Genomic DNA, 26723 nt, shown 5'->3' on the forward strand with positions numbered 1-26723 from the left:
TGGTCACTTTGTGGTGATATGTGGTGTAGTCATCGTGTGTCGGTATTCTTTGTATGTGGTATTATTTGGTCACTATGTGGTGGTAATATGCAGTCCGGCCATGGTGTGACGGTTTTTGTCCCTTTGTATGTGATATTATTTGAAAAAATGTATGTGACATATTCCCTTAAAGAAAAATATACCTAAATAGAGTACTGGATATTTTAAGAAATGTTTAATAGGTTAGAGTAGAGTAGGGCCCTGCCAGAAGAGTCTACCTTGTCGTGGCGGCGGCTTACAAAATCTTTTGGCCAAAACAAAAGCTGCTGCTATGTATGTGATATGGTGTTCTATGGGAACTGTTCGGGTATGTGCACATGGTCAGGAGCCGCTGTGTGTTTGACACTGCATGCTTATGCAGCATCAAACCTGCAGCAGTCTGGTGTTACAGCATAGTGGATAGGATTTCTAGAAATCCCATGTCCACTATGCGACTCTGTGCACCTATGGATCACCCACGGAAACTGACATGCAGTACGTCTTTCAGACCTGCAGCATGTCAATTTCTCTTGCGGGTCCACATGTGGACTTTCTCCACAGACTAACATCTATGAGAAAACTCCACATGTGCAAAAAAAAAATCGTGCCACTCAATTGCATAAATTGAGGGCAGAAGCCGCACGGCTATCCCGCAGCTTCGGTGCTGCAGGCGCCTCCTGAGCGTGGGCACATACCCTTAATGTGTGATTGATAAGGATGTGGTGCAGAAGTGGAGTTTTTCCAAGAGTGGGCGGTGTGACTGTGGAAGGTTTGAGGAGTGGAGGTGGAGCTGGGGTGGAGCCTGGGCGGAGTCTCAAGGGGCCCGAAATTTTTTTGCCAGTATGGGGCCTGAAATTCCTGGCGGCAGCCCCGCACATATACATACACTCATATACTAATCTTTCATGATATCACGGTCTTCTGGAGAGGGCTGCAGAACGCACTGTGGAGGAGGGGACACAGCAGACAGGCCTGATTTCAGCTTCCTGCCCCTGCGTGCTGTCCAATGCTGTGGACTCTCCTCCCCCACCCTCTACTCTTTGAGGAAATGCTGCTAGGAAAGGAACCGCAGGAGGCAGAAGACCCCTTGTAAGTCCCTGCAGGAGGACAGACACAGCAGCCAATGAGCGCTCTCATCAGTCTGATGGGGCAGCGTTCATTGGCCAGCGGCCTCTCTCCTGCATGACATGCCCCATTTTTCAATGCCCACACTCTGCCCTGAGTTTCAAAAATCATTACGGGTGGGAGTGGACGGGGTTAAGCAGCATCAGCCCTCAGTCAAGGGGCCCCATAGCAGCTGCGTGGTCTACTGCCTGAGCACTACGCCCCTTCCTGCATGGGCCCCCCTTCACCTCTGGGCCCGGGTGCATCGGTGGTGTGTCCACCCCTGGCTGAACCCCTCGCTGCGGCTCTGAGCAAATGTAATATTATTTACACACAAACGAGAGGTAAAGAAATCAGTGAGACACCTGTGGGATAAGAACATAAGAACCATTACCCCCTCAGAGGACTTCCCTCGTGGGTACAGTGTCCGAAATGGGGTCATTTTAGGGGGTCGTATGTTCTTTACACCTCGAGGTCTTTGCTTTTGGCCGCTCCGTACACCTCGTACACACCTGACTCCGCTCCGTACACACAGCTCCGCTACGTACACCTTGTACACACGGCTCCGCTCTGTACACCTCGTAAACACGCGGCTCTGCTCCCTACAACTCGTACACGTGCGTCTCTGCTCCGCAGTTCTCTACTCCGCAAACCTCGTACACGCGCGGCTCCGCTCCGTACGCCTCGTACACGCGCGGCTCCGCTCAGTACGCCTCGTACACGCGCGGCTCCGCTCAGTACGCCTCGTACACGCGCGGCTCCGCTCAGTACGCCTCGTACACGCGCGGCTCTGCTCCGTACGCCTCGTACACACGCGGCTCTGCTACATCCACACTGTAAACCCCTCCTGACCCCACACATAAACTTCAGCTCATCCAGCACCATGACAACCAGCACAGCAGAGTCCTGCATCCACTGAGGCCCCTGATCATGTGACCCCTGACTCCTCCCCTCCTGTGACCTCATCACAGCTCCTGTGCGCACAGAGCAGCCATATATGTGGTGGCGGCTCTGCAGGTGGAGGTATGTGGAGACCCCATTACTGGGCGCAGGGGGCATTAACCCCTTCAGCACGGCTCCGTTCCCTACACCTCGAACATGCGCGGCTCCACTCCGTACACCTCGTACACGCGCGGCTCCGCTCCGTACGCCTCGTACACACACGGCTCCGCTCCGTACGCCTCGTACACACACGGCTCTGCTCCGTACGCCTCGTACACACGCGGCTCCGCTCCGTACTCCTCGTACACACGCGGCTCCGCTCCGTACACCTCGTACACACGCGGCTCCGCTCCGTACACCTCGTACACACGCGGCTCCGCTCCGTACACCTCGTACACACGCGGCTCCGCTCCGTACTCCTCGTACACACGCGGCTCCGCTCCGCACACCTCGTACACACGCGGCTCTGCTCCGTACACCTCGTACACACGCGGCTCTGCTCCGTACGCCTCGTACACACGCGGCTCTGCTCCGTACACCTCGTACACACGCGGCTCCGCTCCGTACACCTCGTACACACGCGGCTCTGCTCCGTACACCTCGTACACACGCGGCTCTGCTCCGTACGCCTCGTACACACGCGGCTCTGCTCCGTACGCCTCGTACACACGCGGCTCTGCTCCGTACGCCTCGTACACACGCGGCTCTGCTCCGTACGCCTCGTACACACGCGGCTCCGCTCCGTACGCCTCGTACACACGCGGCTCCGCTCCGTACGCCTCGTACACACGCGGCTCTGCTCCGTACACCTCGTACACACGCGGCTCCGCTCCGTACGCCTCGTACACGCGCGGCTCTGCTCCGTACACCTCGTACACACGCGGCTCTGCTACATCCCCCCTGTAAACCCCTCCTGACCCCACACATAAACTTCAGCTCATCCAGCACCATGACAACCAGCACAGCAGAGTCCTGCATCCACTGAGGCCCCTGATCATGTGACACCTGACTCCTCCCCTCCTGTGACCTCATCACAGCTCCTGTACACACAGAGCAGCCATATATGTGGTGGCGGCTGTGCAGGTGGAGGTATGTGGAGACCCCATTACTGGGCGCAGGGGGCATTAACCCCTTCAGCACCGAGACTCTTTTGGGGTCTTGTGTTGCCCCTTTATAAGAATCATAAGGTTTTTGTTCTGTTTCCTGTAATAGATACATACGACCCAACTATGGAGACAGGAAGGGAGGAAACGTATTGTTCTCATAGTACAGGACCCCTTTACTGCCCCCACAGTGTAATGCCCCCATTATGCCCCTTATGCAGTATGTATGGTGCCCCCACACAGTGGAATGCCCCCATTATGCCCCTTATGCAGGGTGTATGATACCCCCACAGTGTAATGCCCCCATTATGCCCCTCATGTAGGATGTATGATGCCCCCACACAGTGTAATGCCCTCATTATGCCCCTTATGCAGGATGTATGATGCCCCCCACAGTGTAATGCCCCCATTATGCCACTTATGCAGGATGTATGATGCCCCCACACAGTGTAATGCCCCCATTATGCCCCTTATGCAGGGTGTATGATACCCCCACAGTGTAATGCCCCCATTATGCCCCTTATGCAGTATGTATGATGCCCCCACACAGTGTAATGCCCCCATTATGCCCCTTATGCGGGATGTATGATGCCCCCACACAGTGTAATGCCCCCATTATGCCCCTTATGCGGGATGTATGATGCCCCTTATGCAGTATGTATGATGCGCCACACAGTGTAATGCCCCCATTATGCCCCTTATGCGGGATGTATGATGCCCCAACACAGTGTAATGCCCACATTATGCCCCTTATGCAGGATGTATGATGCCCCCACATAGTGTAATGCCCCTTATGCAGTATGTAAGATGCCCCCACACAGTGTAATGCCCCCATTATGGCTCTTATGCAGTATGTATTATGCCCCCCACACAGTGTAATGCCCCCATTATGCCCCTTATGCTGGATGTATGATGCCCCCACACAGTGTAATGCCCCCATTATGCCCCTTATGCAGGATCAAAACCTACAAAAGACAAAAGACAAAAATATATCTCATACCCTACCATCATTATATATAAATGTAAAGCAAAGTTGCATAATAAATATAGGGTACTTAGTGAACTATTTTTGATCAAAAAAAGTATACAAGCCGTCCCACCAGCGGCAAGGTGACCCTAAATTGGGACGGTACCTATACTGCCTATATTAAAAACCTTACTGTATATCAAAGTTGAAGTAATGCATATAAAAGGGTAGACAAATAGGACCGGGTCCCAACTCCAGACCACCCAGGCCCGTGGTAAGCTACATATATACCAGTCCGCTCAACAAAGGGGATGCCACACCCTTAAATTGCACAGAATACAAAAAAACAGGCAATGTGAACTGAGGTCTAAGATGGTAGACATGCAAGAAATAGGAGCATGTTCACACTAGCAAAAAAGAAACAAAACCTACAAAAGACAAAAGACAAAAATATATCTCATACCCTACCATCATTATATATAAATGTAAAGCAAAGTTGCATAATAAATATAGGGTACTTAGTGAACTATTTTTGATCAAAAAAAGTATACAAGCCGTCCCACCAGCGGCAAGGTGACCCTAAATTGGGACGGTACCTATACTGCCTATATTAAAAACCTTACTGTATATCAAAGTTGAAGTAATGCATATAAAAGGGTAGACAAATAGGACCGGGTCCCAACTCCAGACCACCCAGGCCCGTGGTAAGCTACATATATACCAGTCAGCTCAACAAAGGGGATGCCACACCCTTAAATTGCACAGAATGCAAACAAGACAAAAAACCAGGCAATGTGAACTGAGGTCTAAGATGGTAGACATGCAAGAAATAGGAGCATGTTCACACTAGCAAAAAAGAAACAAAACCTACAAAAGACAAAAGACAAAAATATATCTCATACCCTACCATCATTATATATAAATGTAAAGCAAAGTTGCATAATAAATATAGGGTACTTAGTGAACTATTTTTGATCAAAAAAAGTATACAAGCCGTCCCACCAGCGGCAAGGTGACCCTAAATTGGGACGGTACCTATACTGCCTATATTAAAAACCTTACTGTATATCAAAGTTGAAGTAATGCATATAAAAGGGTAGACAAATAGGACCGGGTCCCAACTCCAGACCACCCAGGCCCGTGGTAAGCTACATATATACCAGTCAGCTCAACAAAGGGGATGCCACACCCTTAAATTGCACAGAATGCAAACAAGACAAAAAACCAGGCAATGTGAACTGAGGTCTAAGATGGTAGACATGCAAGAAATAGGAGCATGTTCACACTAGCAAAAAAGAAACAAAACCTACAAAAGACAATAATATATCTCATACCCTACCATCATTATATATAAATGTAAAGCAAAGTTGCATAATAAATATAGGGTACTTAGTGAACTATTTTTGATCAAAAAAAGTATACAAGCCGTCCCACCATTACTTCAACTTTGATATACAGTAAGGTTTTTAATATAGGCAGTATAGGTACCGTCCCAATTTAGGGTCACCTTGCCGCTGGTGGGACGGCTTGTATACTTTTTTTGATCAAAAATAGTTCACTAAGTACCCTATATTTATTATGCAACTTTGCTTTACATTTATATATAATGATGGTAGGGTATGAGATATATTTTTGTCTTTTGTAGGTTTTGTTTCTTTTTTGCTAGTGTGAACATGCTCCTATTTCTTGCATGTCTACCATCTTAGACCTCAGTTCACATTGCCTGGTTTTTTGTCTTGTTTGCATTCTGTGCAATTTAAGGGTGTGGCATCCCCTTTGTTGAGCTGACTGGTATATATGTAGCTTACCACGGGCCTGGGTGGTCTGGAGTTGGGACCCGGTCCTATTTGTCTACCCTTTTATATGCATTACTTCAACTTTGATATACAGTAAGGTTTTTAATATAGGCAGTATAGGTACCGTCCCAATTTAGGGTCACCTTGCCGCTGGTGGGACGGCCTGTATACTTTTTTTGATCAAAAATAGTTCATTAAGTACCCTATATTTATTATGCAACTTTGCTTTACATTTATATATAATGATGGTAGGGTATGAGATATATTTTTGTCTTTTGTAGGTTTTGTTTCTTTTTTGCTAGTGTGAACATGCTCCTATTTCTTGGATGTCTACCATCTTAGACCTCAGTTCACATTGCCTGTTTTTTTGTCTTGTTTGCATTCTGTGCAATTTAAGGGTGTGGCATCCCCTTTGTTGAGCTGACTGGTATATATGTAGCTTACCACGGGCCTGGGTGGTCTGGAGTTGGGACCCGGTCCTATTTGTCTACCCTTTTATATGCATTACTTCAACTTTGATATACAGTAAGGTTTTTAATATAGGCAGTATAGGTACCGTCCCAATTTAGGGTCACCTTGCCGCTGGTGGGACGGCTTGTATACTTTTTTTGATCAAAAATAGTTCACTAAGTACCCTATATTTATTATGCAACTTTGCTTTACATTTATATATAATGATGGTAGGGTATGAGATATATTTTTGTCTTTTGTAGGTTTTGTTTCTTTTTTGCTAGTGTGAACATGCTCCTATTTCTTGCATGTCTACCATCTTAGACCTCAGTTCACATTGCCTGGTCCCTTATGCAGGATGTATGATGCCCCCACACAGTGTAATGCCCCGATTATGCCCCTTATGCAGTATGTATGATGCCGCACACAGTGTAATGCCCCCATTATGCCCCTTATGCAGTATGTATGATGCCCCACACAGTGTAATGCCCCCATTATGCCCCTTATGCAGTATGTATGATGCCCCACACAGTGTAATGCCCCCATTATGCCCCTTATGCGGGATGTTTGATACCCCAGCACAGTGTAATGCCCCCATTATGCCCCTTATGAAGGATGTATGATGCCCCCACACAGTTTAATGCCCCCATTATGCCCCTTATGCAGGATGTATGATCCCCCACACAGTGTAATGCCCTCATTATGCCCCTTATGCAGTATGTATGATGCCCCACACAGTGTAATGCCCCCATTATGCCCCTTATGAGTCATTCCATGTCAAGTGGACCAGTGGTCCCCACTCGAACTTCTCCGATTTTGCCGAAAATTTATAAGGATGTACATGTATGTTTGAAAAGAGGTTCTGTAAATTTTTAGGGCCAGTTCTCAAATACATTGGGCACTGTTGACCTTTCACTGGAGGTTCCACCAAGCCTGCGGCTTCAGCTAAGAGGATTTTGCAAACTTTGGCACATAGCCATTAGAGTTCTATACTGGCTATGATGCTGAAATTTGCCATACTAGCTCAACTTTTGCTGCTAAACACGATAAAATTATTACTGGCTATGACAAAACAATATTTCGGCCGCAATTTTGTGTCAAAGTAGCTTGTAAAACGCGTCGCATAAAATTTATGCCAAACTTTGCCCATATATAACTCAAGACCAAAAACCAATAGTAACACTGGTGCTTTGCCCTGTACACCAAACATCTACATGACTTTGCATTGCTGCAATATCACGGTCAAATCATATGTATTTGTGGAAATATTCACACCCACATATGATGAAAAACTTTAAAAAACCGAATTTTACCTTTTTTTAGGTCAAATCTCTCAAAAAGGGTACCCCTAAAATATATTAATTCTGATATCATTAGAAAGAGCACATTTTTCTCTACAAGGATCATTGTTTTTGTTTTTTTTGGAGTCTCTCAGTTTAAGAAAAGAAAAATGCCGCTGAACATGGTGTTATTTATTAATAAGCAATGAATGGTAACTGCACTATTCAAACCCTTGCGTTCATCCATGGTGGTTATACCACAACCAATTCCCTAAGAATTGGTATTATAATCCTATTAAGATTTGTAACAATGCTGTCTTTCGAGAATTGGCAGCCCCATCGCCTAGGAGCCATGGCCGATAGCCGTGCAAGGCCAGCCGCGGGCGGTCTCTTTATCGCAGGTTCCGAAGCCTGAGGGTGGGTGTCTTTGCCTAGGATCCCAAGCCTAATATTGGGTATCTTTTGTTGGTTCCCAAGCCATAATGTTCGGTCTAAGTGGTCTGGAATTGCTGCTGAATTTGCAACATAATCGGATCAGAGAAGCTGTATTGTCGGCCCATTGCTGTTGCAGCTGGTGCTGGAATTATTGCAATGATTGACTGCTCGGGAATCCAGCATGTATCATTTCTCACAGGCCAGTGAAAGAAGCTAGCTGGTCCTTGAGGATGCATAAAATTTATTAATGCATCATGGTCGTCGTCTGAAATTTCAGAAATATTTCCAATCCACCAGTTCCTATCGTAAATGCAGGCAATGTATTGCCCTGGCTGGAGGTTTGCAATTGGCACAAAAGGCATTTCTGATCTGACAGATCTATCTACATGGGCAATGAAAGATGATGGGTCATTTGACACCCTTGAAATGCGAATCTTTTTGTCATCAATTGGCACAAACTGGTGATTTTCTCTTGTTCCAGCAATTGTATGTCCATCTTTGAACCTTTCCTCTTGAACTACCCGTATTTCGTCAATTTTTTCTTTTGGAACAAAAAAAAAAATTGATTCCATGCAGTTGCTCGTTGCAAAAGTTGAATAAATCCACAGGGGTCAGTATTTGGTTTTCAGTTGGGCGTGGAAGACTGGCACGAGCTGCCAACCTCTTTGCTGTCCCTCTTATCCCATCACAGGGCGACTTTCCATGACTGGTACCAAAAAAATTCCATTCAGCGCTGATATTGAAATCAGCATTGTGGTGGCACAAGTTGAGAAAATTTTTGAAATTTTTGTACTGGGCTGCAGATCCATCGCTGAAGTAGTGGATATGACGAATCCCATAGATGAGAGTCTTGAGATACTCCACAATTACTGTTAAGAAAGTGTGGACTGCAACTGTGTCATGTCGTGAGCAATCACTGATTATGCACAAGCTGATGTTCTGCGCAGCTTCACCATTTAACTCCTTGAAGTAAATTACAAATGTGTGTACTGTAGCTTGACTATTTTCCCAGTGGAAACCTTGAATGGCATCTTGAACAATAAATGAGTAATTTTCAGCAAAGTCCATAAGGATCACAAGCTCTCCAGGTCTCAGATTTTCCTTCAACGATTTCAAATAGCTACTTTGATGCTTGGCGATGTAGTGATGGCTACAAAGTTTAGAAATTTTCAAAACCAATTCTTCAATGAAATCTTCTATAGTCAGTTGTTTGGTATCAGGCCTGTCTCGATCAGTGTGAATCCATTGTTTGAACTCAATAATATCTTCAGGGTCACTGTTGACAAACACATTGACTAGAAATTCTTTTAAAACTTCAGGACCCAGGCATTTATCACAACGGCCAAGCATACAGTCCTTGGATTCAATTCCACAGACCATTTTGCATATGAGCTCTTTGTAGTCATCATTGATTGGGCATGCTGCAAGCCTTAGTTTGACATTTTGGTGAATGGTACACACACAAACGGAATGTGTTCCAGCAGATCCAACGGTTATGCACCACTTTGGCCGAAGCTCACAAAACTTGGAAAATCCAATTTCAGGGCCATTCCGATCCTGATAGGCAACAAACATTTCCCTCATATTGCTCAGTAATAGTCGCTTTTGCATCTGCTTTTTTTCTCCTGCTATTCGCACTGATACATAGTCTTTTTTACCAGGGCACATTCGACTGAATTCATCATCCTCAAAAAATGCCTGCACCTTTTTCTTCACTTCCTCAGAAACTTTCTTGCCACACTTGATTCTAGGTAAGGCTAAGATCACATGTTCACATTTAAGCTTTCAAGCTTGTTTGACCATTCGTTCAGAGACACCGAATTCGTCTGATATAGCCTTAATGGACCAACTTTTAAGTGCCAATGTCAAGATTTGGACCTTTTCTGCCCGACTGGACACCTGCAGCTTTTGCTTCAAATCTGCCAAAAGGTGATTGTAATCCAGACACATTTTGCACTGTGCTGTTTTTGTTTGCTCAATGTCTTTCGGCTCAAGCCCTCCAATTGAAGCAATCTTGCTAGAAAATGCATTTTGTACCTGGCTTATCTTTCTCCTTGCATATCCAAGTGAATCCCGCTGGCTTACCCGTGGATATTTCAGAGGAGAGATGCCAATGGATGTTAAGCTTGAATTTAGACTTTCAGGAGAACATTCCATTCCATCTGGATCTGATTCAGAGGAAACTGGATCAGCTGATTTTTTCCTGTTAGCAAATTCTTTTCGACATGATGCACACATCTTCTGACCAGGCTTCACATCATTCTTTGTAAATTCGTTCAAATTCTTTTTGGTGTTATGACCTTTCTTCCCAAAAGGATTGCAACACGATTTTTGCAAATGCTCATATTTGGTCAAGAATGAAGCTTCATGGTGTAAACAGATTTGTGAATGTTCGTCAAAATTTAGTCCCACTCGTCGACACAGCAATTTCTGTTCATCCAATCCAAAGCTTGTAAACAATTTCAACTCATCCTTGCTATGGGTGAATGTCTTAAGGTGGCACTTCGAATTGTTCGCAAGGCCGATAGAGCACTGGGCCGATTCTTCATCAATTTCATTCTCCATCGCTAAAAAATAAATAATATATGCATTAAAATGTAACAATAGTCAATAACTTCATAAACAAAAAGGTTTATAGGTTTTTGATTATAATAGACATTGCTAGCAACAATACAACTCTGTAACGTGATAAGAATCTGAAAATCAAACACAAAATCAATGCATTAACACCATGTTCAGTGGCATTTTTCTTTTCTTAAACTGAGAGACTCCAAAAAAAAAACAATGATCCTTATAGAGAAAAATGTGCTCTTTCTAATGATATCAGAATTAATATATTTTAGGGGTACCCTTTTTGAGAAATTTGATCTAAAAATAGGTAAAATTCGTTTTTTTTAAGTTTTTCATCATATGTGGGTGTGAATATTTCCACAAATACACATGGTTTGGCCGTGATATTACAGCAATGCAAAGTCATGTAGATGTTTGGTGTACAGGGCAAAGCACCAGTTACTATTGGTTTTTGGTCTTGAGTTATATATGGGCAAAGCTTGGCATAAATTTTATACGACGCGTTTTACAAGCTACTTTGACACAAAATTGCGGCCGAAATATTGTTTTGTCATAGCCGGTAATAATTTTATCTTGTTTAGCAGCAAAAGTTGAGCTAGTATGCCAAATTTCAGCATCATAGCCAGTATAGAACTCTAATGGCTATGTGGCAAAGTTTGCAAAATCCTCTTAGCTGAAGCCGCAGGCTTGGTGGAACCTCCAGTGAAAGGTCAACAGTGCCCAATGTATTTGAGATCTGGCCCTAAAAATTTACAGAACCTCTTTTCAAACATACATGTACATCCTTATAAATTTTCAACAAAATCGGAGAAGGTTGAGTGGGGACGACTTTTAAAACTGGTCCACTTGATGTGGAATGACCCTTATGCAGGATGTATGATGCCCCAATACAGTGTAATGCCCCCATTATGCCCCTTATGCAGGATGTATGATGCCCCCACAGTGTAATGCCCCCATTATGCCCCTTATGCCGTATGTATGATGCCCCCACACAGTGTAATGCCCCCATTATGCCCCTTATGCAGTATGTATGATGCCCCCACACAGTGTTATGCCCCTTATGTAGTATGTATGATGCCCCCATTATGCCCCTTATGCAGTATGTATGATGCCCCCACACAGTGTAATGCCCCCATTATGCCCCTTATGTAGGATGTTTGATGCCCCCACACAGTGTAATGCCCCCATTATGCCCCTTATGCAGGATGTATGATGCCCCCCACACAGTGTAATGCCCCCATTATGCCCCTTATGCAGGATGTATGATGCCCCCCACAAAGTTTAATGTTCCGGGACATACTAAAAAGAATGAAGATCAGGAATAAATAAAAAGAATGAACATAAAAACTTACAGGTCCAAACATATGGAGAGATATTATGGATTTCTTGTGTATCTTGCACATGGGATGAACATGAAATATGTTAAGATTATAAGGGAATGAACACATTCCATTTAAACAGGTGTATATTATATTCCTACACTAGCACCATCCCCCCTCACACAGTATAATATTTCCACAGTACCGCCTGAGGTCCTGCAGTTGGAATTATCCCTCTGGAAAATGGTTTTCCCTTTGCCTGCTCCCCTACATGTAGACCCTCGAGCATGTATACTTGCATGTAGGGGAGCAGGCCTTACTAGATATCGAGGCTTTGTACAGTAATATACCGCATGAGGATGATATCAGAGGAGTAAGACGTTTCTTGAAATCGAGATCAATAGAGTGTAGCAGACATAATGACTTCATGGAGGATCTTCTAAAACTCACTCTTACTCATAACATATTTCTTTTTGACAGGAAGTACTTCCACCAGTTCAGGGGTACTGCGATGGCGAGCCCCCTGTGCCCCCTCGTATGCTAACCTATTCCTGGGCTCATAGGAGGAAACCATAATATTCAAGGATGATCATAAGTGGTGGCATCCATATATTGGGGTATGATATAGATATATTGACAACATTTTTATCATCTGGTCAGAGACGAGTGAGCAATTTCTTGAATTTGTCAGGGAACTCAATATACATAGAGTGGGCCTTAGATTTATATCAGAGATTAATTATTACCACTTGCCTTACTCAAGAAAGAACGGGATGGGACCCTAGGGACACTCATTTACCATTAACCTATGAGCACTAATAAACTATTAAATTACTAAAAAAAAACAAGCAATATCCAAGGGCCAATTTTTACAGTTGAGTAGAAACTGCTCTAATGTCACAGATATTAATATACAGGCAATAGACATGAACACCAGATTCAATGAAAAAGGTACCCACAGTACATTTTGGATTAAGCACAATTGTTTGCAGAAAAACAGGAGAGACAGACACTCCTCCATGCCTAACCAAGAGACCAAGAAAAATATGGGATAACACAAGTAGTAGGAACTTGTCACAATCAGAGTGACCTTATCTTTAATATCCTCAGAAAACACTAGTATGTACTTGTGGTCGACCCTGACCTGAGGGTGCTGTGGGATCTACTCCCACAATATCTTTCATAAAGGGTTGGTCAATTATGGACCGTTTAGTGCATAGTTTCTATAAAAACTTGGCTAGGTAGAAGAATCTGTGGTTTCTTTAGTTGTGGAGAAAGTTGTACATGTAATTGGATGAGACCATATAAATCTTTCTCGAGTTCATCTTCGGTTGAAGCCTTTTTCCAGAGGGATTATTCCAACTGTAAAACCTCAGGACTTGTATATGTGGCCACATGCAACTGCCCCCTAGATTATGTATGCACGACCAAGAGGATTGTGGGGGGGGGCATTTGGGCGAAATACGCCATGGCCGGGACACCTCATTAGTGAGACACATGAACAGTGTACATTGAGGTGAAACCAGAGACATCTCCTTTTGCATCATTGAGGTGGTTAAACCCAATGTGAGAGGAGGTGATCTCATTAGATGTATCCTCAAAATGGAAAGTGAGTGGATTTCCAGACTGGATTCACAAGCTCCAAAGGAACTCAGTGAGCAAATTTCCACCAACGTCACATTGCACCACAGACTGTCCAGGAGTTGGCGGATGCTTTAGTCCAGGTCTGGGAGGAGATCCCACAGCAGACCATCCACAACCTCATCAGGAGCATGCCCAGGCGTTGTAGGGAGGTCAAACAGGCACGTGGAGGCCACACACAATACTGAGCCTCATTTTGACTTGTTTTAACGACATTACATCAAAGTTGGATCAGCCTGTAGTGTGTTTTTCCACTTTAATTTTGGGGGTGGCTCCAAATCCAGGCCTCCATTGGTTAATAAATTTGATTTCACTGATGATTTTTGTGTGATTTTGTTGTCAGCACATTCAACTTTGTACAGAACAAAGTATTCAATGAGAATATTTCATTCATTCAGATCTAGGATGTGTTATTTGAGTTTTCCCTTTATTTTTTTGAGCAGTGTATTTTGATGTTGCCCACGAGCAGATTCAATCATGGAACCAACCAATTTCCATAGCAATTCTCTTGAATGCTCTACAATAATGGGCAAAGGCACAAGGGGACTTCGAAAGTGAGAGGTGGTTAACTGGCGTGTAGGGCAAGACTTGCAATACTTACATCCGGGCCAATAGAACCTCTGCACAATCTATTCCTGCGTTTTTTCCACTCCCAGATATCTCCCCAAGACATGTCAATGGGCCATGTCCAACACCTTCTGTCTATAGGGGCCCGGCACTATTAACTGCTCCACTCGCTCCTCCCTCACTTTCTTGACCCGGTACGACTCCCCACTCATCATAAAATGGGGAAACCTTGTGTCAACCCCCGGCTCCTGTGTAACCCCATTTATAACAGTGACATTATTAAAGGCTTCCTTCAGAGTTAGGTCCCTATGTTGGGCAAACCCAAAATTCTCACTGGTCACCCCTAACTCCGGAATGGCAGACTCGGGGGGCACTACCTCCTTATCCCCAATAAGGACACAAAAGGGAAACCTGTCTGAATCTGGGTGTGGTGATACCTCCTCAGGGTTAACTGGTTTCTTATCTGAGCCAGCGAACCCAGAACTCTTCCCCCACGCATCCCAAAACAAACAAAAGTCCCAGCCTATAGTAATAGGGTGCAACAAGTCCTGAACGACGCCGACCTTGTGGGACTCAGTACCGTGAGCCATTTCAGTGTCTACTCTGGCCATGGGCTAGTCCTTAGCATTACCATGAATGCACCGAACGCCAATTTTTTTTCCCCGGGATCATTTGAAGAGGAAGGGTGGCCATCATAAGGGTCACCAGACTCCCGGATTCTAGCAGTGCCGTTACCTCCTGTCTGTTCACCTTCACAGAACATGCTTGTGGCCCCTCGCTGGGTTGACATTTCACACTGCAGGTCGGATAAGCTTAATATGAACAATGGCGTCATATGCTGCAGTCTATCGACTCAGCGGACAATGGGCGGCTATATGGCCTGGGCCATGGCACCTCCAGTAAACGACATCACCTGTAGGGACCTTAGGCACCACCTCCTCCGCCCCTTTGGACCTTGGATGGCCCACCCCCATTTGAGTCTCCGCCCCCTGTTGGGAACCCCAGTATGGAGTGGGCTGCTTTCCCAAGGAACCTTCAACCCCCTGGTATCTCTTGACCAGTCCAACCAGGTCATCTGCATTCCAGGGATCACCCTGGGCAACCCAAGCCTGTATGGACCTTGGCAGGGAGTGCACAAACCGGTCCATCACCACCCTCTCTACCATCTGCGCAAGTGTAGGGGAATCCGGTACCAGCAACTTCTGGACCAGGTGCAACAGGTCAAACATTTGGAAGCAAGGTGGTTTGTCCCGGTGATTACCCCAGCGGTGAACCCACTGCGCCCTGATAGTCATTGTCACCCCCAAGTGGGCGAGAATCTCAGTTTTTAGCTTGCCATACCCTTTGGCGTCCTGCAAAGCTAAATCATAGTACACCTTCTGGGGCTCTCCCGTCAAGTATGGCGCCAATATCTCAGCCCACTGCTCTTGCGCAAGTTTTTCCTCTCAGTGACCCTTTCAAACACCGTTAGGAAGGCCTGAACGTCATCCACCAAGGTCATTTTCTGCAATTCCCGTTGTGACATGCAGAAGTAGTGCTGTTGCAGAGTGTGACATGCAGAAGTAGTGCTGTTGCTTTAAAAGCATTCAGCAACTATTAGCAGTAACACAAGCACATGAGACAGGAAGTGTTGTGCTCCAGAAGCATCCAGCAACTAGAGGGGTTAACACAGTCACAGGAGTACAGTGTCCATTTTAGGACATGATCAGATATCAAAATCAAACATCATAATGATGTCAGTTTGAGGCTAAATACCCTGTCTGACAAGTGTTTCTGAAAAGTGATTTTGATAAGTGACTTTTACAACTGTAGTAATAATAACAATAAACAAAAAAAAGTCACTGTTCGCTGATGGGACTTGAACCTAAAATTCTGTATCAAGACACCAGTGCACTAACCACTGAGCTATTAACTCAGTTGAAGAAACCTAGGAGTTCCATCTGGTTATATGCTTTTCAGTGCAAATCTGATTGAAACTCATTGGGACTTATGCACAGACTGCAAGCAAGACAAATTCAAATGATGTTTGATTTTGATGTGTGAGTCTGATGTGTGACTTTCTTCAAACATCAGCATCAGAATTACAATGACTTTTAGTCAACCTGAGTATTTTCACGGTTGATCTCATAAGACAAGAAAAGCTGCCAGTTACTATCACTTGCCTGGATAGCTCAATAGTAAGGCATCAGCCTCTGAAACTAAAGTGCCACAGTTCAAATCCCAATAGAAATATTGTTATTGTTATATTATGTTTTTTTTTAACTATCCCTATTTAGCACACAAACTACAGGGGTGTTTTACTTTTAATATCTGACATTTTGATTGTCATCCTGACGTGTTAAGAGTTTCAGACACGCTGTGTATTTGCATGGTAAATTACATAGCCAAAGTAAATTGGGAGGTACTAATTTACTACATATCTATTTCCAAGTGACTGTTCATTTGCATAATTTCTTAAAGGGGTCTAATGATAACATTTCTTTTTTGTCAATTTTTCTTTCCATCCACCCAAGAACTGGCTGCAAACTCCCAATTTAATTTTGCTATGTAATTATTATAATTATATTATAATTATATATCACTACCTAAATAATCAAATAATGAACCTACAGTTTAATGGTAAGGCATCTGTGTCACATAGTTTTTGTTTGAAAGGATAATAGTAATAATAATAGTAATAATAATAATAATTAATAATAAAAAGTTCAGTGTCCCTACAGGTTTTTCTTGGCTTATGATATTAACCATGATAATACTTAGTAATTGTGATTCTTATTCTGATGTGTGAGAAAAGTCAGATATCAAAGCCAAGCATCAGTGAAGTTTGTGTGCTATCCAACATCATTTAAAAAACAAAAGTTTATTTTTTCTGCATCAGGGATTTAAACTCAGAACTAGTGATGGGCGAGCACTAAAATGCTATGGTGCTCGATGCTCGGGTTGAGCATATTGGAATACTCGGGTGCTCGACCCGAGCAACGAGCCCAATGTAAGTCTATGGGAAACTCGAGCATTTTTCAGGCGGCTCCCCCTGGCGGTCTGTTTTTGATCAAAAATAGCATGAAAGCTATCCCACCATGGCAAGGTGAACCCATTCAGGATAGTCCTACTCTGTGTAATATTAAAAACCTTACCATGTGTCAAATCCTCAAACTTCTGTGTGTGAATCAAACATGAGATCTAATGTGATAGAAGATTACAGTCCAGGGAAGATGGGAAACATTCATATAGACGACTGGTGGAGATGTAGTCAGTGAAGCACTCTGGCTAAATATGTTTCTAGAGCCGTAGTAGAAGATGAATGTCGTCCTCATGAAGTAGTTATTTCTCATGTTACGTGTAATGAATATCTCCTGCTGTATTGCTAATGCCGATTCCAGTGTCGGTAAATAAGAAGAGAATTAGCTTTATGGAAGATGAGTCTATGAGAAACGTGTTCAGCTGCAGACTCCAATGAAGAAACTGCTTGTTGTCTGTAGCCTAAAATATATAGGTTTTATTACTAGATGTAAAAAGGAAAACGAAATACTGTAAAATAATAAATCTCCTCATATGTTTCCCTTTATTATCTCCAGTAATTGTATTCTTACACAGGATTTTTATGATGTTACATAGGCTAAGTTCATATAAGATCTTAGACCAGCATATAAGTTGAGTTCACATGATACTACTGTAATATCAGGCTGTATTACATTACTTGCTTTATATTCCATGGTTCCACCTAATAGGAATCCTAGAACTGAACGTTTGACTTACGCCTGTAAAGACAACCCCCAGTTAGGGACTTGCATTGGGATCTGCTTGTTTCGCAATTTCCTACTGTTTTGATATATTCATAATCTATACTTCTTAGACACTGAGCGGTAGACGTTACTATCTACCGTCTATACTTCCTCTTTTTTCTTAACCTTTCTCTCTTCCATTACCCCTTTTTTTCATATAATATGGCACAACTCAAAACTTGTTCATTAAATGTCAGAGGACTTAATGTTCCAGAGAAAGGAGCACAAGTGTTTTATTGTAGGCATAAACAGCACGTACATTTTCTCTTTCTTCAGGAGTCACGCTTTAAAGGCGATCATATACTGTACCTCAGTTTACTAATAGATATTATTCATCTTGGCGTCCCAGAAAAATGCTGTTTTGAAGTCTAAGGTGCTGAGTATAGGCCGCCACAGATCACTGCTGCATACTATTGTAGAAACACTGTCTGACACGGAGAGGAGGTTCGTGTTTGTTAAGATCTCCGTCTACTCCAAAATTTTGACTTTGGAAAACTTCTATCTCCCTAATTGTGACCAAATTAAGACATGCCGTCATTACTTAAACAAATTAAAATATTTTGCGGAGGACCTTATCATCATTGGAGGTGACATTAATTTTGTCTTGGACCCTTCTTTAGACGCGTCCCTGGGCTGGTGTCACAAATCTAAAACACAAACAAAAGCTTTGCTAAACGTGCTCCGATCTCAACCGGTCGATGTATGGAGGATACTACATCCAGACGTAAAGGATTATACCTATTATTCTCCTTTACACAATATGCATAGCCATATAGTCCTTTTCTTAATTAGCCGTCACTTGCCCACATGGCAACCTACATCTCAGGTAGGAACTACTGTATGGTCAGAGCATGCTCCTGTGTATTGTAATCTGACTATACCTGACTCCACCAAGGCTTCAGATGTTGGAACCTAAATGATAATCTACTGAAGGACTCACTCTGTGTCTCAGACCTTCTTGAGAATATAGACTCCTTCAAATATATGAGCATGATGAAACTGCCTTACCATTTAAATGGGAAGCACTCACATGCGTCCTCAGAGGGATAATAATAAAACATAGATAAAGGCTAAAAAAAAGGAGAGAACAGCTAAAGTCTCCCATTTGCTTGAGCGGATTGATCTCCTTGACAAACAACATAAATGATCTGCTTCCTTCCTGGTATATGTAGACCTCCTTAACGCTAGAAGGGAGCTAAAGTAGTTTCTTGGCTGGGGTACTTGCAAATATTGTGTAATTTCAGGGCACCTACTTATGGAAGGAACCAAGTGGAAGCTTCCATTCTCAGTACTAGCTATGGGGCCTCCTCGAGAAAATGACTTAAAATGTTGTACACTAAAGTTAATATATAAGACGTGGGATAGGGGTAAAAATATTCTGGGAATTGGAAAGTACCCAAACTATACTTCTTTATGGCACAACTATAACTTACCAGAGCTACATAAACTAAAAAATGTTAGTGAGTGGGAGGCTATGGGTATATGTTTGGTGTCACAACTCTTGAGGGATGGATTATTCAAGATGTTTGAACAAATAAAGGCAAATTTTAACTTTCCGCATACAGTGTTTTATCAATATCTGCAAATACATCTTGCATATAGTACACAACTAAAATAAACACCATACTGATTTATAGATATCACCCAATAGATACCATTACTACATCGTTGGATACAAAAGGTCTAATATCCATTTTTTATAGGCAGTTACTGGCCCTACATTTGGATAAATATCCTTTGATAGTTAAGAAAAAATGGGAGGAGGATGTGGGTCCCTTATCTGAGGAGCAATGGGGGAAATACTGGATTTGACACCGAAACTTTCATTATCAGAGTCACAAAGATTGTCTCGAATTCTTCTCATTCATAGGGTATATATATCCCCAAGTATTTTATTTAAAATTGAAATACAAACGAATGACACATGTCCTAGATGTGCTCAAAAGGACGCCCACCTGATGCATATGACGTGGAAATGTGTAAATATTGGTGACTACTGGAAGGGGGTGATCATTCTTGTACTATCTGTATTTGGGATACAACTTCAGTTTGAACCTAAAATCTGTATCCTAGGACTCCTGGGAGAGGACGTAGATCCAGACTCCCATATGGCTGTAGGTAGCTCAAGAATATTATTCCAAGCCAGATAGTTGTTGGCACTACATTGGATAGACAATTCTCCCCCAACGATAACAGAACTAAAATCCAGGATAAATAACACTCTATGCTTGGAAAGTGGAGCTTATATTAAAGGAACGCTCAAGAAATTCATACACATATGGGAGCAATGGTTAATTACCCCAGGTATTGCTTCAGAAATACTATACTGGACCATTTGTACATATCCCTGCAGTAAACCAGGAATTTATATCCTTATACATAAGGTGTTAGCAAATAATAATTGTCTCAGTCCACACAATTGCCCTTTCTTAGATAGATTATTTTTGTTTTGATGTCCCAATAGGGGAAAAAAAGCCGTCAGGAAGTATTCAGATATTTATGTACAAATGTAAAATTACTATTCCAAAACATTGTACTATAGAGCGATATTGGGATTTATATAATTGTAAACCGGTTCTTGTATTGTTTACTTCTTTTTTCTTTCTTTTTATTTTTTTTGTCACAAAATTTGTATGGCAAAAACAAAATGTTGGTAATTGTTTCTTTTGTTAAATAAAAATGATCTGATTGAAAAAAAGAAAGGAGCGAAGGTCTTTAATAGATCAAACGTATACAAAATGCCAAGATCGCATGCGAAGGTACTCGTATGAATTCACAGATAAATGTGGTCTCTCATTGACAAGGAAGTTACATCTACGGATGCAAAGGACATACGGCTCCGGCAAAAATTAAGAGACCACTGAACAGTTTTCTATTGGAAAGCATGGAAAGACTGGTGGAAAGCATGGCAAGACGAATGAAAGCTGTGATTAAAAATCATGGTTAGTCCACCAAATATTGATTTCACATTTAAAACATGAGTAATTTGAGGTCTGAAAGCACTGTGTTTCTTTTTTAGTATTTTGACACTTTATCATTTGCTGCAAATAAATACAAATTTTTAGCTTTGAATTTTGGAGACATGTCAGTAGTTTATAGATTAAAACAACAATGTACATTTTACTCAAAAATATACCTATAAAGAGAAAAATCAGAGAAACTGAAAATTTTGCAGTGGTCTCTTAATTTTTGCCAGAGCTGTATGTATCCAAAACAAAAAGAGCCCCACTGCCATAAATTCATAACCCCACTTACATAGCTGACGCATTTCATTGCTGTTATAGCTCACTTCATAATATTCATGGAAAACACCATCACATGCCACCTAATTTTCTTGAAACAAAAATTGACAAATATATTAAGTACACTGCCCTTCCTTCCTTACAGACCCCTGAGCAGGATGTACTAGACAAAGCTTTCACTGAACAACAGATAGGGAATGATTTAATAGCCTGTCCTATCGGGAAGAGCCCTGGGGCAGATGGATTCAATAATAGACTTTATAACATGTTTGCACCTCTGTTATTACCATTAGTGTTCAATAATATCTCAGAAGACTCCCCCTTTGCCCCCCAATCACTTGAGGCTCACATAACAGTTTTATCAAAGCCTGGAAAAGAACTAAACGCCTGCCCTAATGTTCATCCAATTTCATTAATATATACATCAAAATATTCTCTAATATAATTGCACCATGGCTCTCCCACTACCTACCTTCAATTGTTAGCAACGATCAGGTTGGCTTCGTTAAGGGTAGAGAAGTGCGTGATAATACAGATAAAACATTGTTAGTTTCACATGCAAAAAAACCAGGGGATCCGAATGTGCCTTGTTTCTGTGGATGCTGAAAAAGTGTTTGACAGAATGCATTGGACTTTCTTGAAGAGGACCTTACGAAAAATTGGGTTGGGCTCTTTCTTGTTACCTAAAATTCTATCCTTCTACACTGACCCTAAAGCGATAGGGTAAACGGCCTTCTGTATGACACATTTTCTATTAAAAATGAGACAAAGCAAGAGTGTCCCTTATCACCTCTCCTATACACATTGGTGATGGAACATTTCACGGTAGCATTAGAAAAAAATCCACATATTAGTGGAGTTACTATAGGCTCACATCACTGTAAACTAGCTCTATACGCAGATGCCTTGTTGCTCTATTTTCAAACCCAATTATCTAATTTCCTTCTATACTAAAGGAATTTGAAGAATTTGGCCAAGTAAGCGATTTTAAAGTCAACTACTCTAAATCAGAAGCGATAACATAAGACAACAGCTAATTTTTAACTTTTCCTTTAAGTGGCAGAAAGACACACCTAAGCACCTCAGTACACAAATTCCAGGCAACATGGATGATCTGTGTAGTTTAAATTATATCACTGTCTTTGAACAAACTCTTCAAATTTTAATGAATTAACTTCAAACCCTTGTCCTGGTTTGGTTGTATTTATGTGATAAAATGGACTTTTTGCCAAAACTTCTTTATATATTCCAGACAGTTCCTGTCTGTGTTCCTCAGACCTTTTTCACACATCTCAACAACGCTATTAGGTTGTATGGGGAATGTTGAGGTCTAGGATTCGTTTTAAAATATTGTGATGTTCCAAAAAATAAAGGGGGGTACTAGTATGCCTGACCTAAAAAAATTACCATCAATCTTTTTGATTCTTATGAGAGCAGTGGACTTGTTCACGTCTGTTGAACATAAGCAATGAGTGAAACTGGAAGGGGACCTCTATCCGTGGATACTCACATCTCTACCTTGGATTGACTGACTAAATACATGTACAAACTAAACAATTACCAATACCCACTCAACACTTTTTGAAAACATGGGATCAAGTCTTAATCTCATTGTCTATACCACGTAGGTTGGGTCCATTAATGCCAATGTTTGGGAACCCAGATTTTCCCTCTGCTTAAGATACAGACTCATTTCTAATCTGGGACTGATCTTATGGGGTTAGATTGAGACACATTCTCATGGGGTTAGATTGAGACACATTCTCATGGGATCAGGCTCTTTTCCTTCCTTTATAGAACTTCGCGGCTCCTTTCCAATTAGGAGTCTATCCTGCCTGGCTTATTTCCAGCTCAGGTCATTTATAAATTCTAACATATTTCTAGTATAAAGGATGAACTCACTCTGTTTGAACCCTTAATCACTCAAGTAGGTCCTTGTACTAAACTTCTATCTTGCATACACAAAGCAACACAAATGGATACCAGCAATGACCCTCTACCCTTTACTAGGGTTGTGAGAAGGAATTGTGTCGTCAAATTTCAGAGAAGGATAGGCAAAAAACATTCATACTCTCCCACAAAGTATCTATTACTTGCCGTGCTCAGGAGAAAAACGATAAGATTCTATCTAGATGGTACCATTGTCACACTATGCTACGTAGCATCTTCGGACTTGTGCTGGCGGTGTGGTGGTGCAGACTGGTCTGTATTACATATATGGCGGAAATGCCCATCATCATCGGATTCGGTGGACTACGTTGGACCACCTGCATGCTTTTTTGGGGGGGGGGTTAATAAATTAGTGAACCAGGAAAAGTGTTGGGGAGTGTTTATTCAAATTAAGTATTTTTTCATGGGTGTTTTTATTTTTGATTACTGGGTCAGTAATGGGGTTGTCTGATAGACACCTCTCCATTACTATCACCAGGGTTTGATGCCAGCTGTGAGTTTTGACAGTCCACAGCTGACATTAACCCCAAGATACTTTACATCAATTGTCAATGCATCTGGGCAATAGGGAAGAGCAAAGGCAAAAATCCATAATTGGGGCATCTCATGTGATGGGCCACTTCTGGGGTGGCTATGAGCTGGTATTTTTAGGCTGGGGAGGGCCCAATAACCAGGGACCTTCCCAACTTGATAATATCAGCTCTCAGCTGTCTCCTTTACCTTTGCTGGTTACAAAAAAATAGGGGGACCCCATGTTGTTTTTTTTAAATTATTTATTAGGTTAAACAAGGCTCAACTCCCTTTAGTTCCAGATGAAAGGCTCTAAAGGATGCAAATTTATAATATATAGGGGGTTGTGAAATGATATATCTGCAGGACATCTATCTGTTATCTATCATATCTCTAATATCTTTCTATCGATATCTGTATATAAGATTCTTTTCTTCATTTTGTAAACCAGCTTTAAGCTACATAGAGGATTATAGTCAGTAAAAGACGATGTTAATAACGCATTGTATATGGATGCAGGCGAGAAAAAGATCTCACACTCGCATGATACTTGTCCAATTATTCGGGATGAAAATCAGAGCGATTTATAATCCGCTGATGTGAACGAAGCATTAGCCGGACTCTTCTGAATATAGTCTATCAAGGTAACTGGTGATAATCACCTCATGTGTCGTCTATTTGTCTCCAAGCAGAGAAAATCCCACGTTACATCCTCACATAAAACTGTAGAAAAGGCGGCGCGGGGTAATCGTGCCAGTAGTGAGGGGCAAATAATGCCGGAAATGTCACTGACTGCGGAGACGTCTCCATGTAGCGTCTTCACTCCGGATATCACTGTACAGGAGCCGCACAGCTCACACTGTGCATCCACTGAGGCCCCTGATCATGTGACCCCTGACTCCTCCCCTCCTGTGACCTCATCACAGGTCCTGTGCGCAAAGAACGGCCATATATATGGTGGCGGCTCTGCAGGTGGAGGTATGTGGAGATCCACCATTACTGGGCGCAGGGGGCATTAACCCCTTCAGCACGGAGACTCTTTTGGGGTCTCTGTGTGGTGTGAACAGTGAGGTAACAGCTGTGGACAGAATGCGGCTTAGCTGGTTCCCGTCCACATTAGATCCATTCAGACGACTGCAGGATGAAGGACAGAAGCCCAGAGAAGTCCTCACACAACGCCATTATTTCTCTCCTAGTTCCAGCACAGTAATGTAGATAGTAGTGATAACCGTCCACACATAGGGGACGATCCAGGACCTCAAATAACATAAAACTTTTATTCCTTCATTTTATAACCTTATGTCACAATAATGATTGGACGTCATCAGAACATTGGAGGAAAGAATCCAGAGAGAATTAAGGTGGAGGTGACGCGTTTCGGATTGATACTTCTTACCCAGAACCAAAGGTAAGAATGAAACCCAAGCAGGATATACAAGTGGTGTTCAAAAGTCCTGCATAGGCGTGAAGAAAACTATATATATTTCATACTTCTGCATCTCTACAGTGAAACTGGTGGAACATATATGTTTTTGTAATCCCTCATTGTATGCCATACTCATTTTTGAATGTCCGAAGTGTATAAATTGTTATGGTATGCGCATTTTTGATAAATTTTTTTACAGCATAACCATACCTACACCAGTACAGTGTGTAGAATGGTGAACAGGTTTCTAAGTTCATTAACTTCCAATGCAAGTTCACACAGACTTAAATTTTACTTTTTAAGATTTATTATATTTTATTTAATTCAGAGTCCTGAAAAGGGCCTTTTGAGTGCATCTTTAGCTTCTAATACTTTATTGGCCAGCCTTTGCTCTTGAGCACCAACTTGCATCTCTGTGGCATTGAGTGAACAAGCTTCTGCAGATGTTCAAGAGTGATGATGTGGTTCCAGGCCTGTATCAGAGACTCAATCAACTCTCTCTTGGTCCTTGGCTGTTTTTTAGATATCTCTATTGATACCTTGTGCCACAAATTTTCAATTGGATTGAGGTCCGGGGACTAGGCTGGCCAGTCAATAGTAGCCACCTTGTTCTTTTTTTTCCATTCCGTTACTGTCTTAGCTCTGTGACAAGGAGCATTATCATCCTGGAAGATATAATCCCCTGAAAACAGGTGTTGAGCAGAAGGCAGCATTTTCTTATTAAGGATGTCTATGTATTTTTTTGCATTAACCATACCCTCCACAATATGAAGCCTTCCAACACCATTGGCATCCATACAGCCCCAGACCATTACTTTCATCGGATGTTTCACAGAGAAGCTCAAACACTCTGGCTTGTACTCTTCATGTGGAAACCTTCTCACATAAGACTTGCCATCATTTCCTAAAATGCAAAAAGTGCTTTCATCACTAAATAGCACTTTTTCCCACTCCTCCTTCCTCCATTTTGAATATTTCAACGCCCACAGTTCTTGCCTTTGTCTTTTTATGGCTGTCATCAATGGCTTCTTTCGGGCCTTGCACCCTCTCAATCCTGCTTTCAAACATCTCTTCCTAACAGTTGATGTTGATACCTCAATATTGCACTTTTCTTGCCATTCTCGCAGAAGCTGAGCAGAGGTGAGCTTTCGATTGGCAAGGGATGTTCTTATCAGTACTCTATCCTCCCTTTTAGTTGACTTTCTGGGCTGACTAGATCTGGGCCTGTCCTGGGTAATTCCAAGCTGCTTATGTTTCTGCAAAATTCTTACGACTGTACTCTGATTACAGCCGACCTTCCTTGCGATCTGGGGGCCAGTATAACCCTCTTCATGTAGCACCACAACTCGCACACGATCCTCCGCTGACAAAAATCTGAAGGCTCCCATCATAAAGCTCTACAGTATGATTCACTAGATAGACCAACAGATAAAACAAACAAAGCAGCGGATGTGATGCAATGTAATGGAATGTGATTGGCTGCCATATCCAGGTTATGATTGGTCACAAGAACCTCATCTGTGATTGGCTAATTTTGAATCTGAAGCTGTACAATATTTAGTTGTGCTTTCAATTCCCATATTGTTGCAATAATTTCAGGCAAAACTGCTTCAAAAGCTA

At 42.5% G+C, this 26723-nt stretch overlaps 2 protein-coding genes across 2 annotated transcripts in view; one reads left to right on the top strand and one right to left on the bottom strand.

The window, feature by feature from the left end:
- Positions 1-8178: 8178 nt before the first annotated feature.
- LOC141197671 (uncharacterized) lies at positions 8179-24567 on the bottom strand. Its single transcript, XM_073662758.1, has 2 exons — positions 24340-24567; positions 8179-10662 (listed from the first exon to the last, which is right to left on the bottom strand). The coding sequence occupies exon 2, from the start codon at positions 9761-9763 to the stop codon at positions 8627-8629; it is 1137 nt and encodes a 378-aa protein (XP_073518859.1). The 5' UTR covers positions 9764-10662; positions 24340-24567; the 3' UTR covers positions 8179-8626.
- A 25-nt stretch (positions 24568-24592) lies between these two features.
- LOC141197638 (uncharacterized) overlaps positions 24593-26723 on the top strand; it is an 87741-nt gene continuing 85610 nt past the window's right edge. The window contains exon 1 of the mRNA XM_073662721.1: positions 24593-25085. The gene's annotated coding sequence lies outside the window, so the exon portion shown is untranslated. The remainder of the gene's footprint in view (positions 25086-26723) is intronic.

The sequence above is a fragment of the Phyllobates terribilis genome, unplaced genomic scaffold, assembly GCF_046119375.1.
Source record: "Phyllobates terribilis strain yellow unplaced genomic scaffold, ASM4611937v1 Scaffold_85__1_contigs__length_6476398, whole genome shotgun sequence".
NCBI lineage: Eukaryota > Metazoa > Chordata > Amphibia > Anura > Dendrobatidae > Phyllobates > Phyllobates terribilis.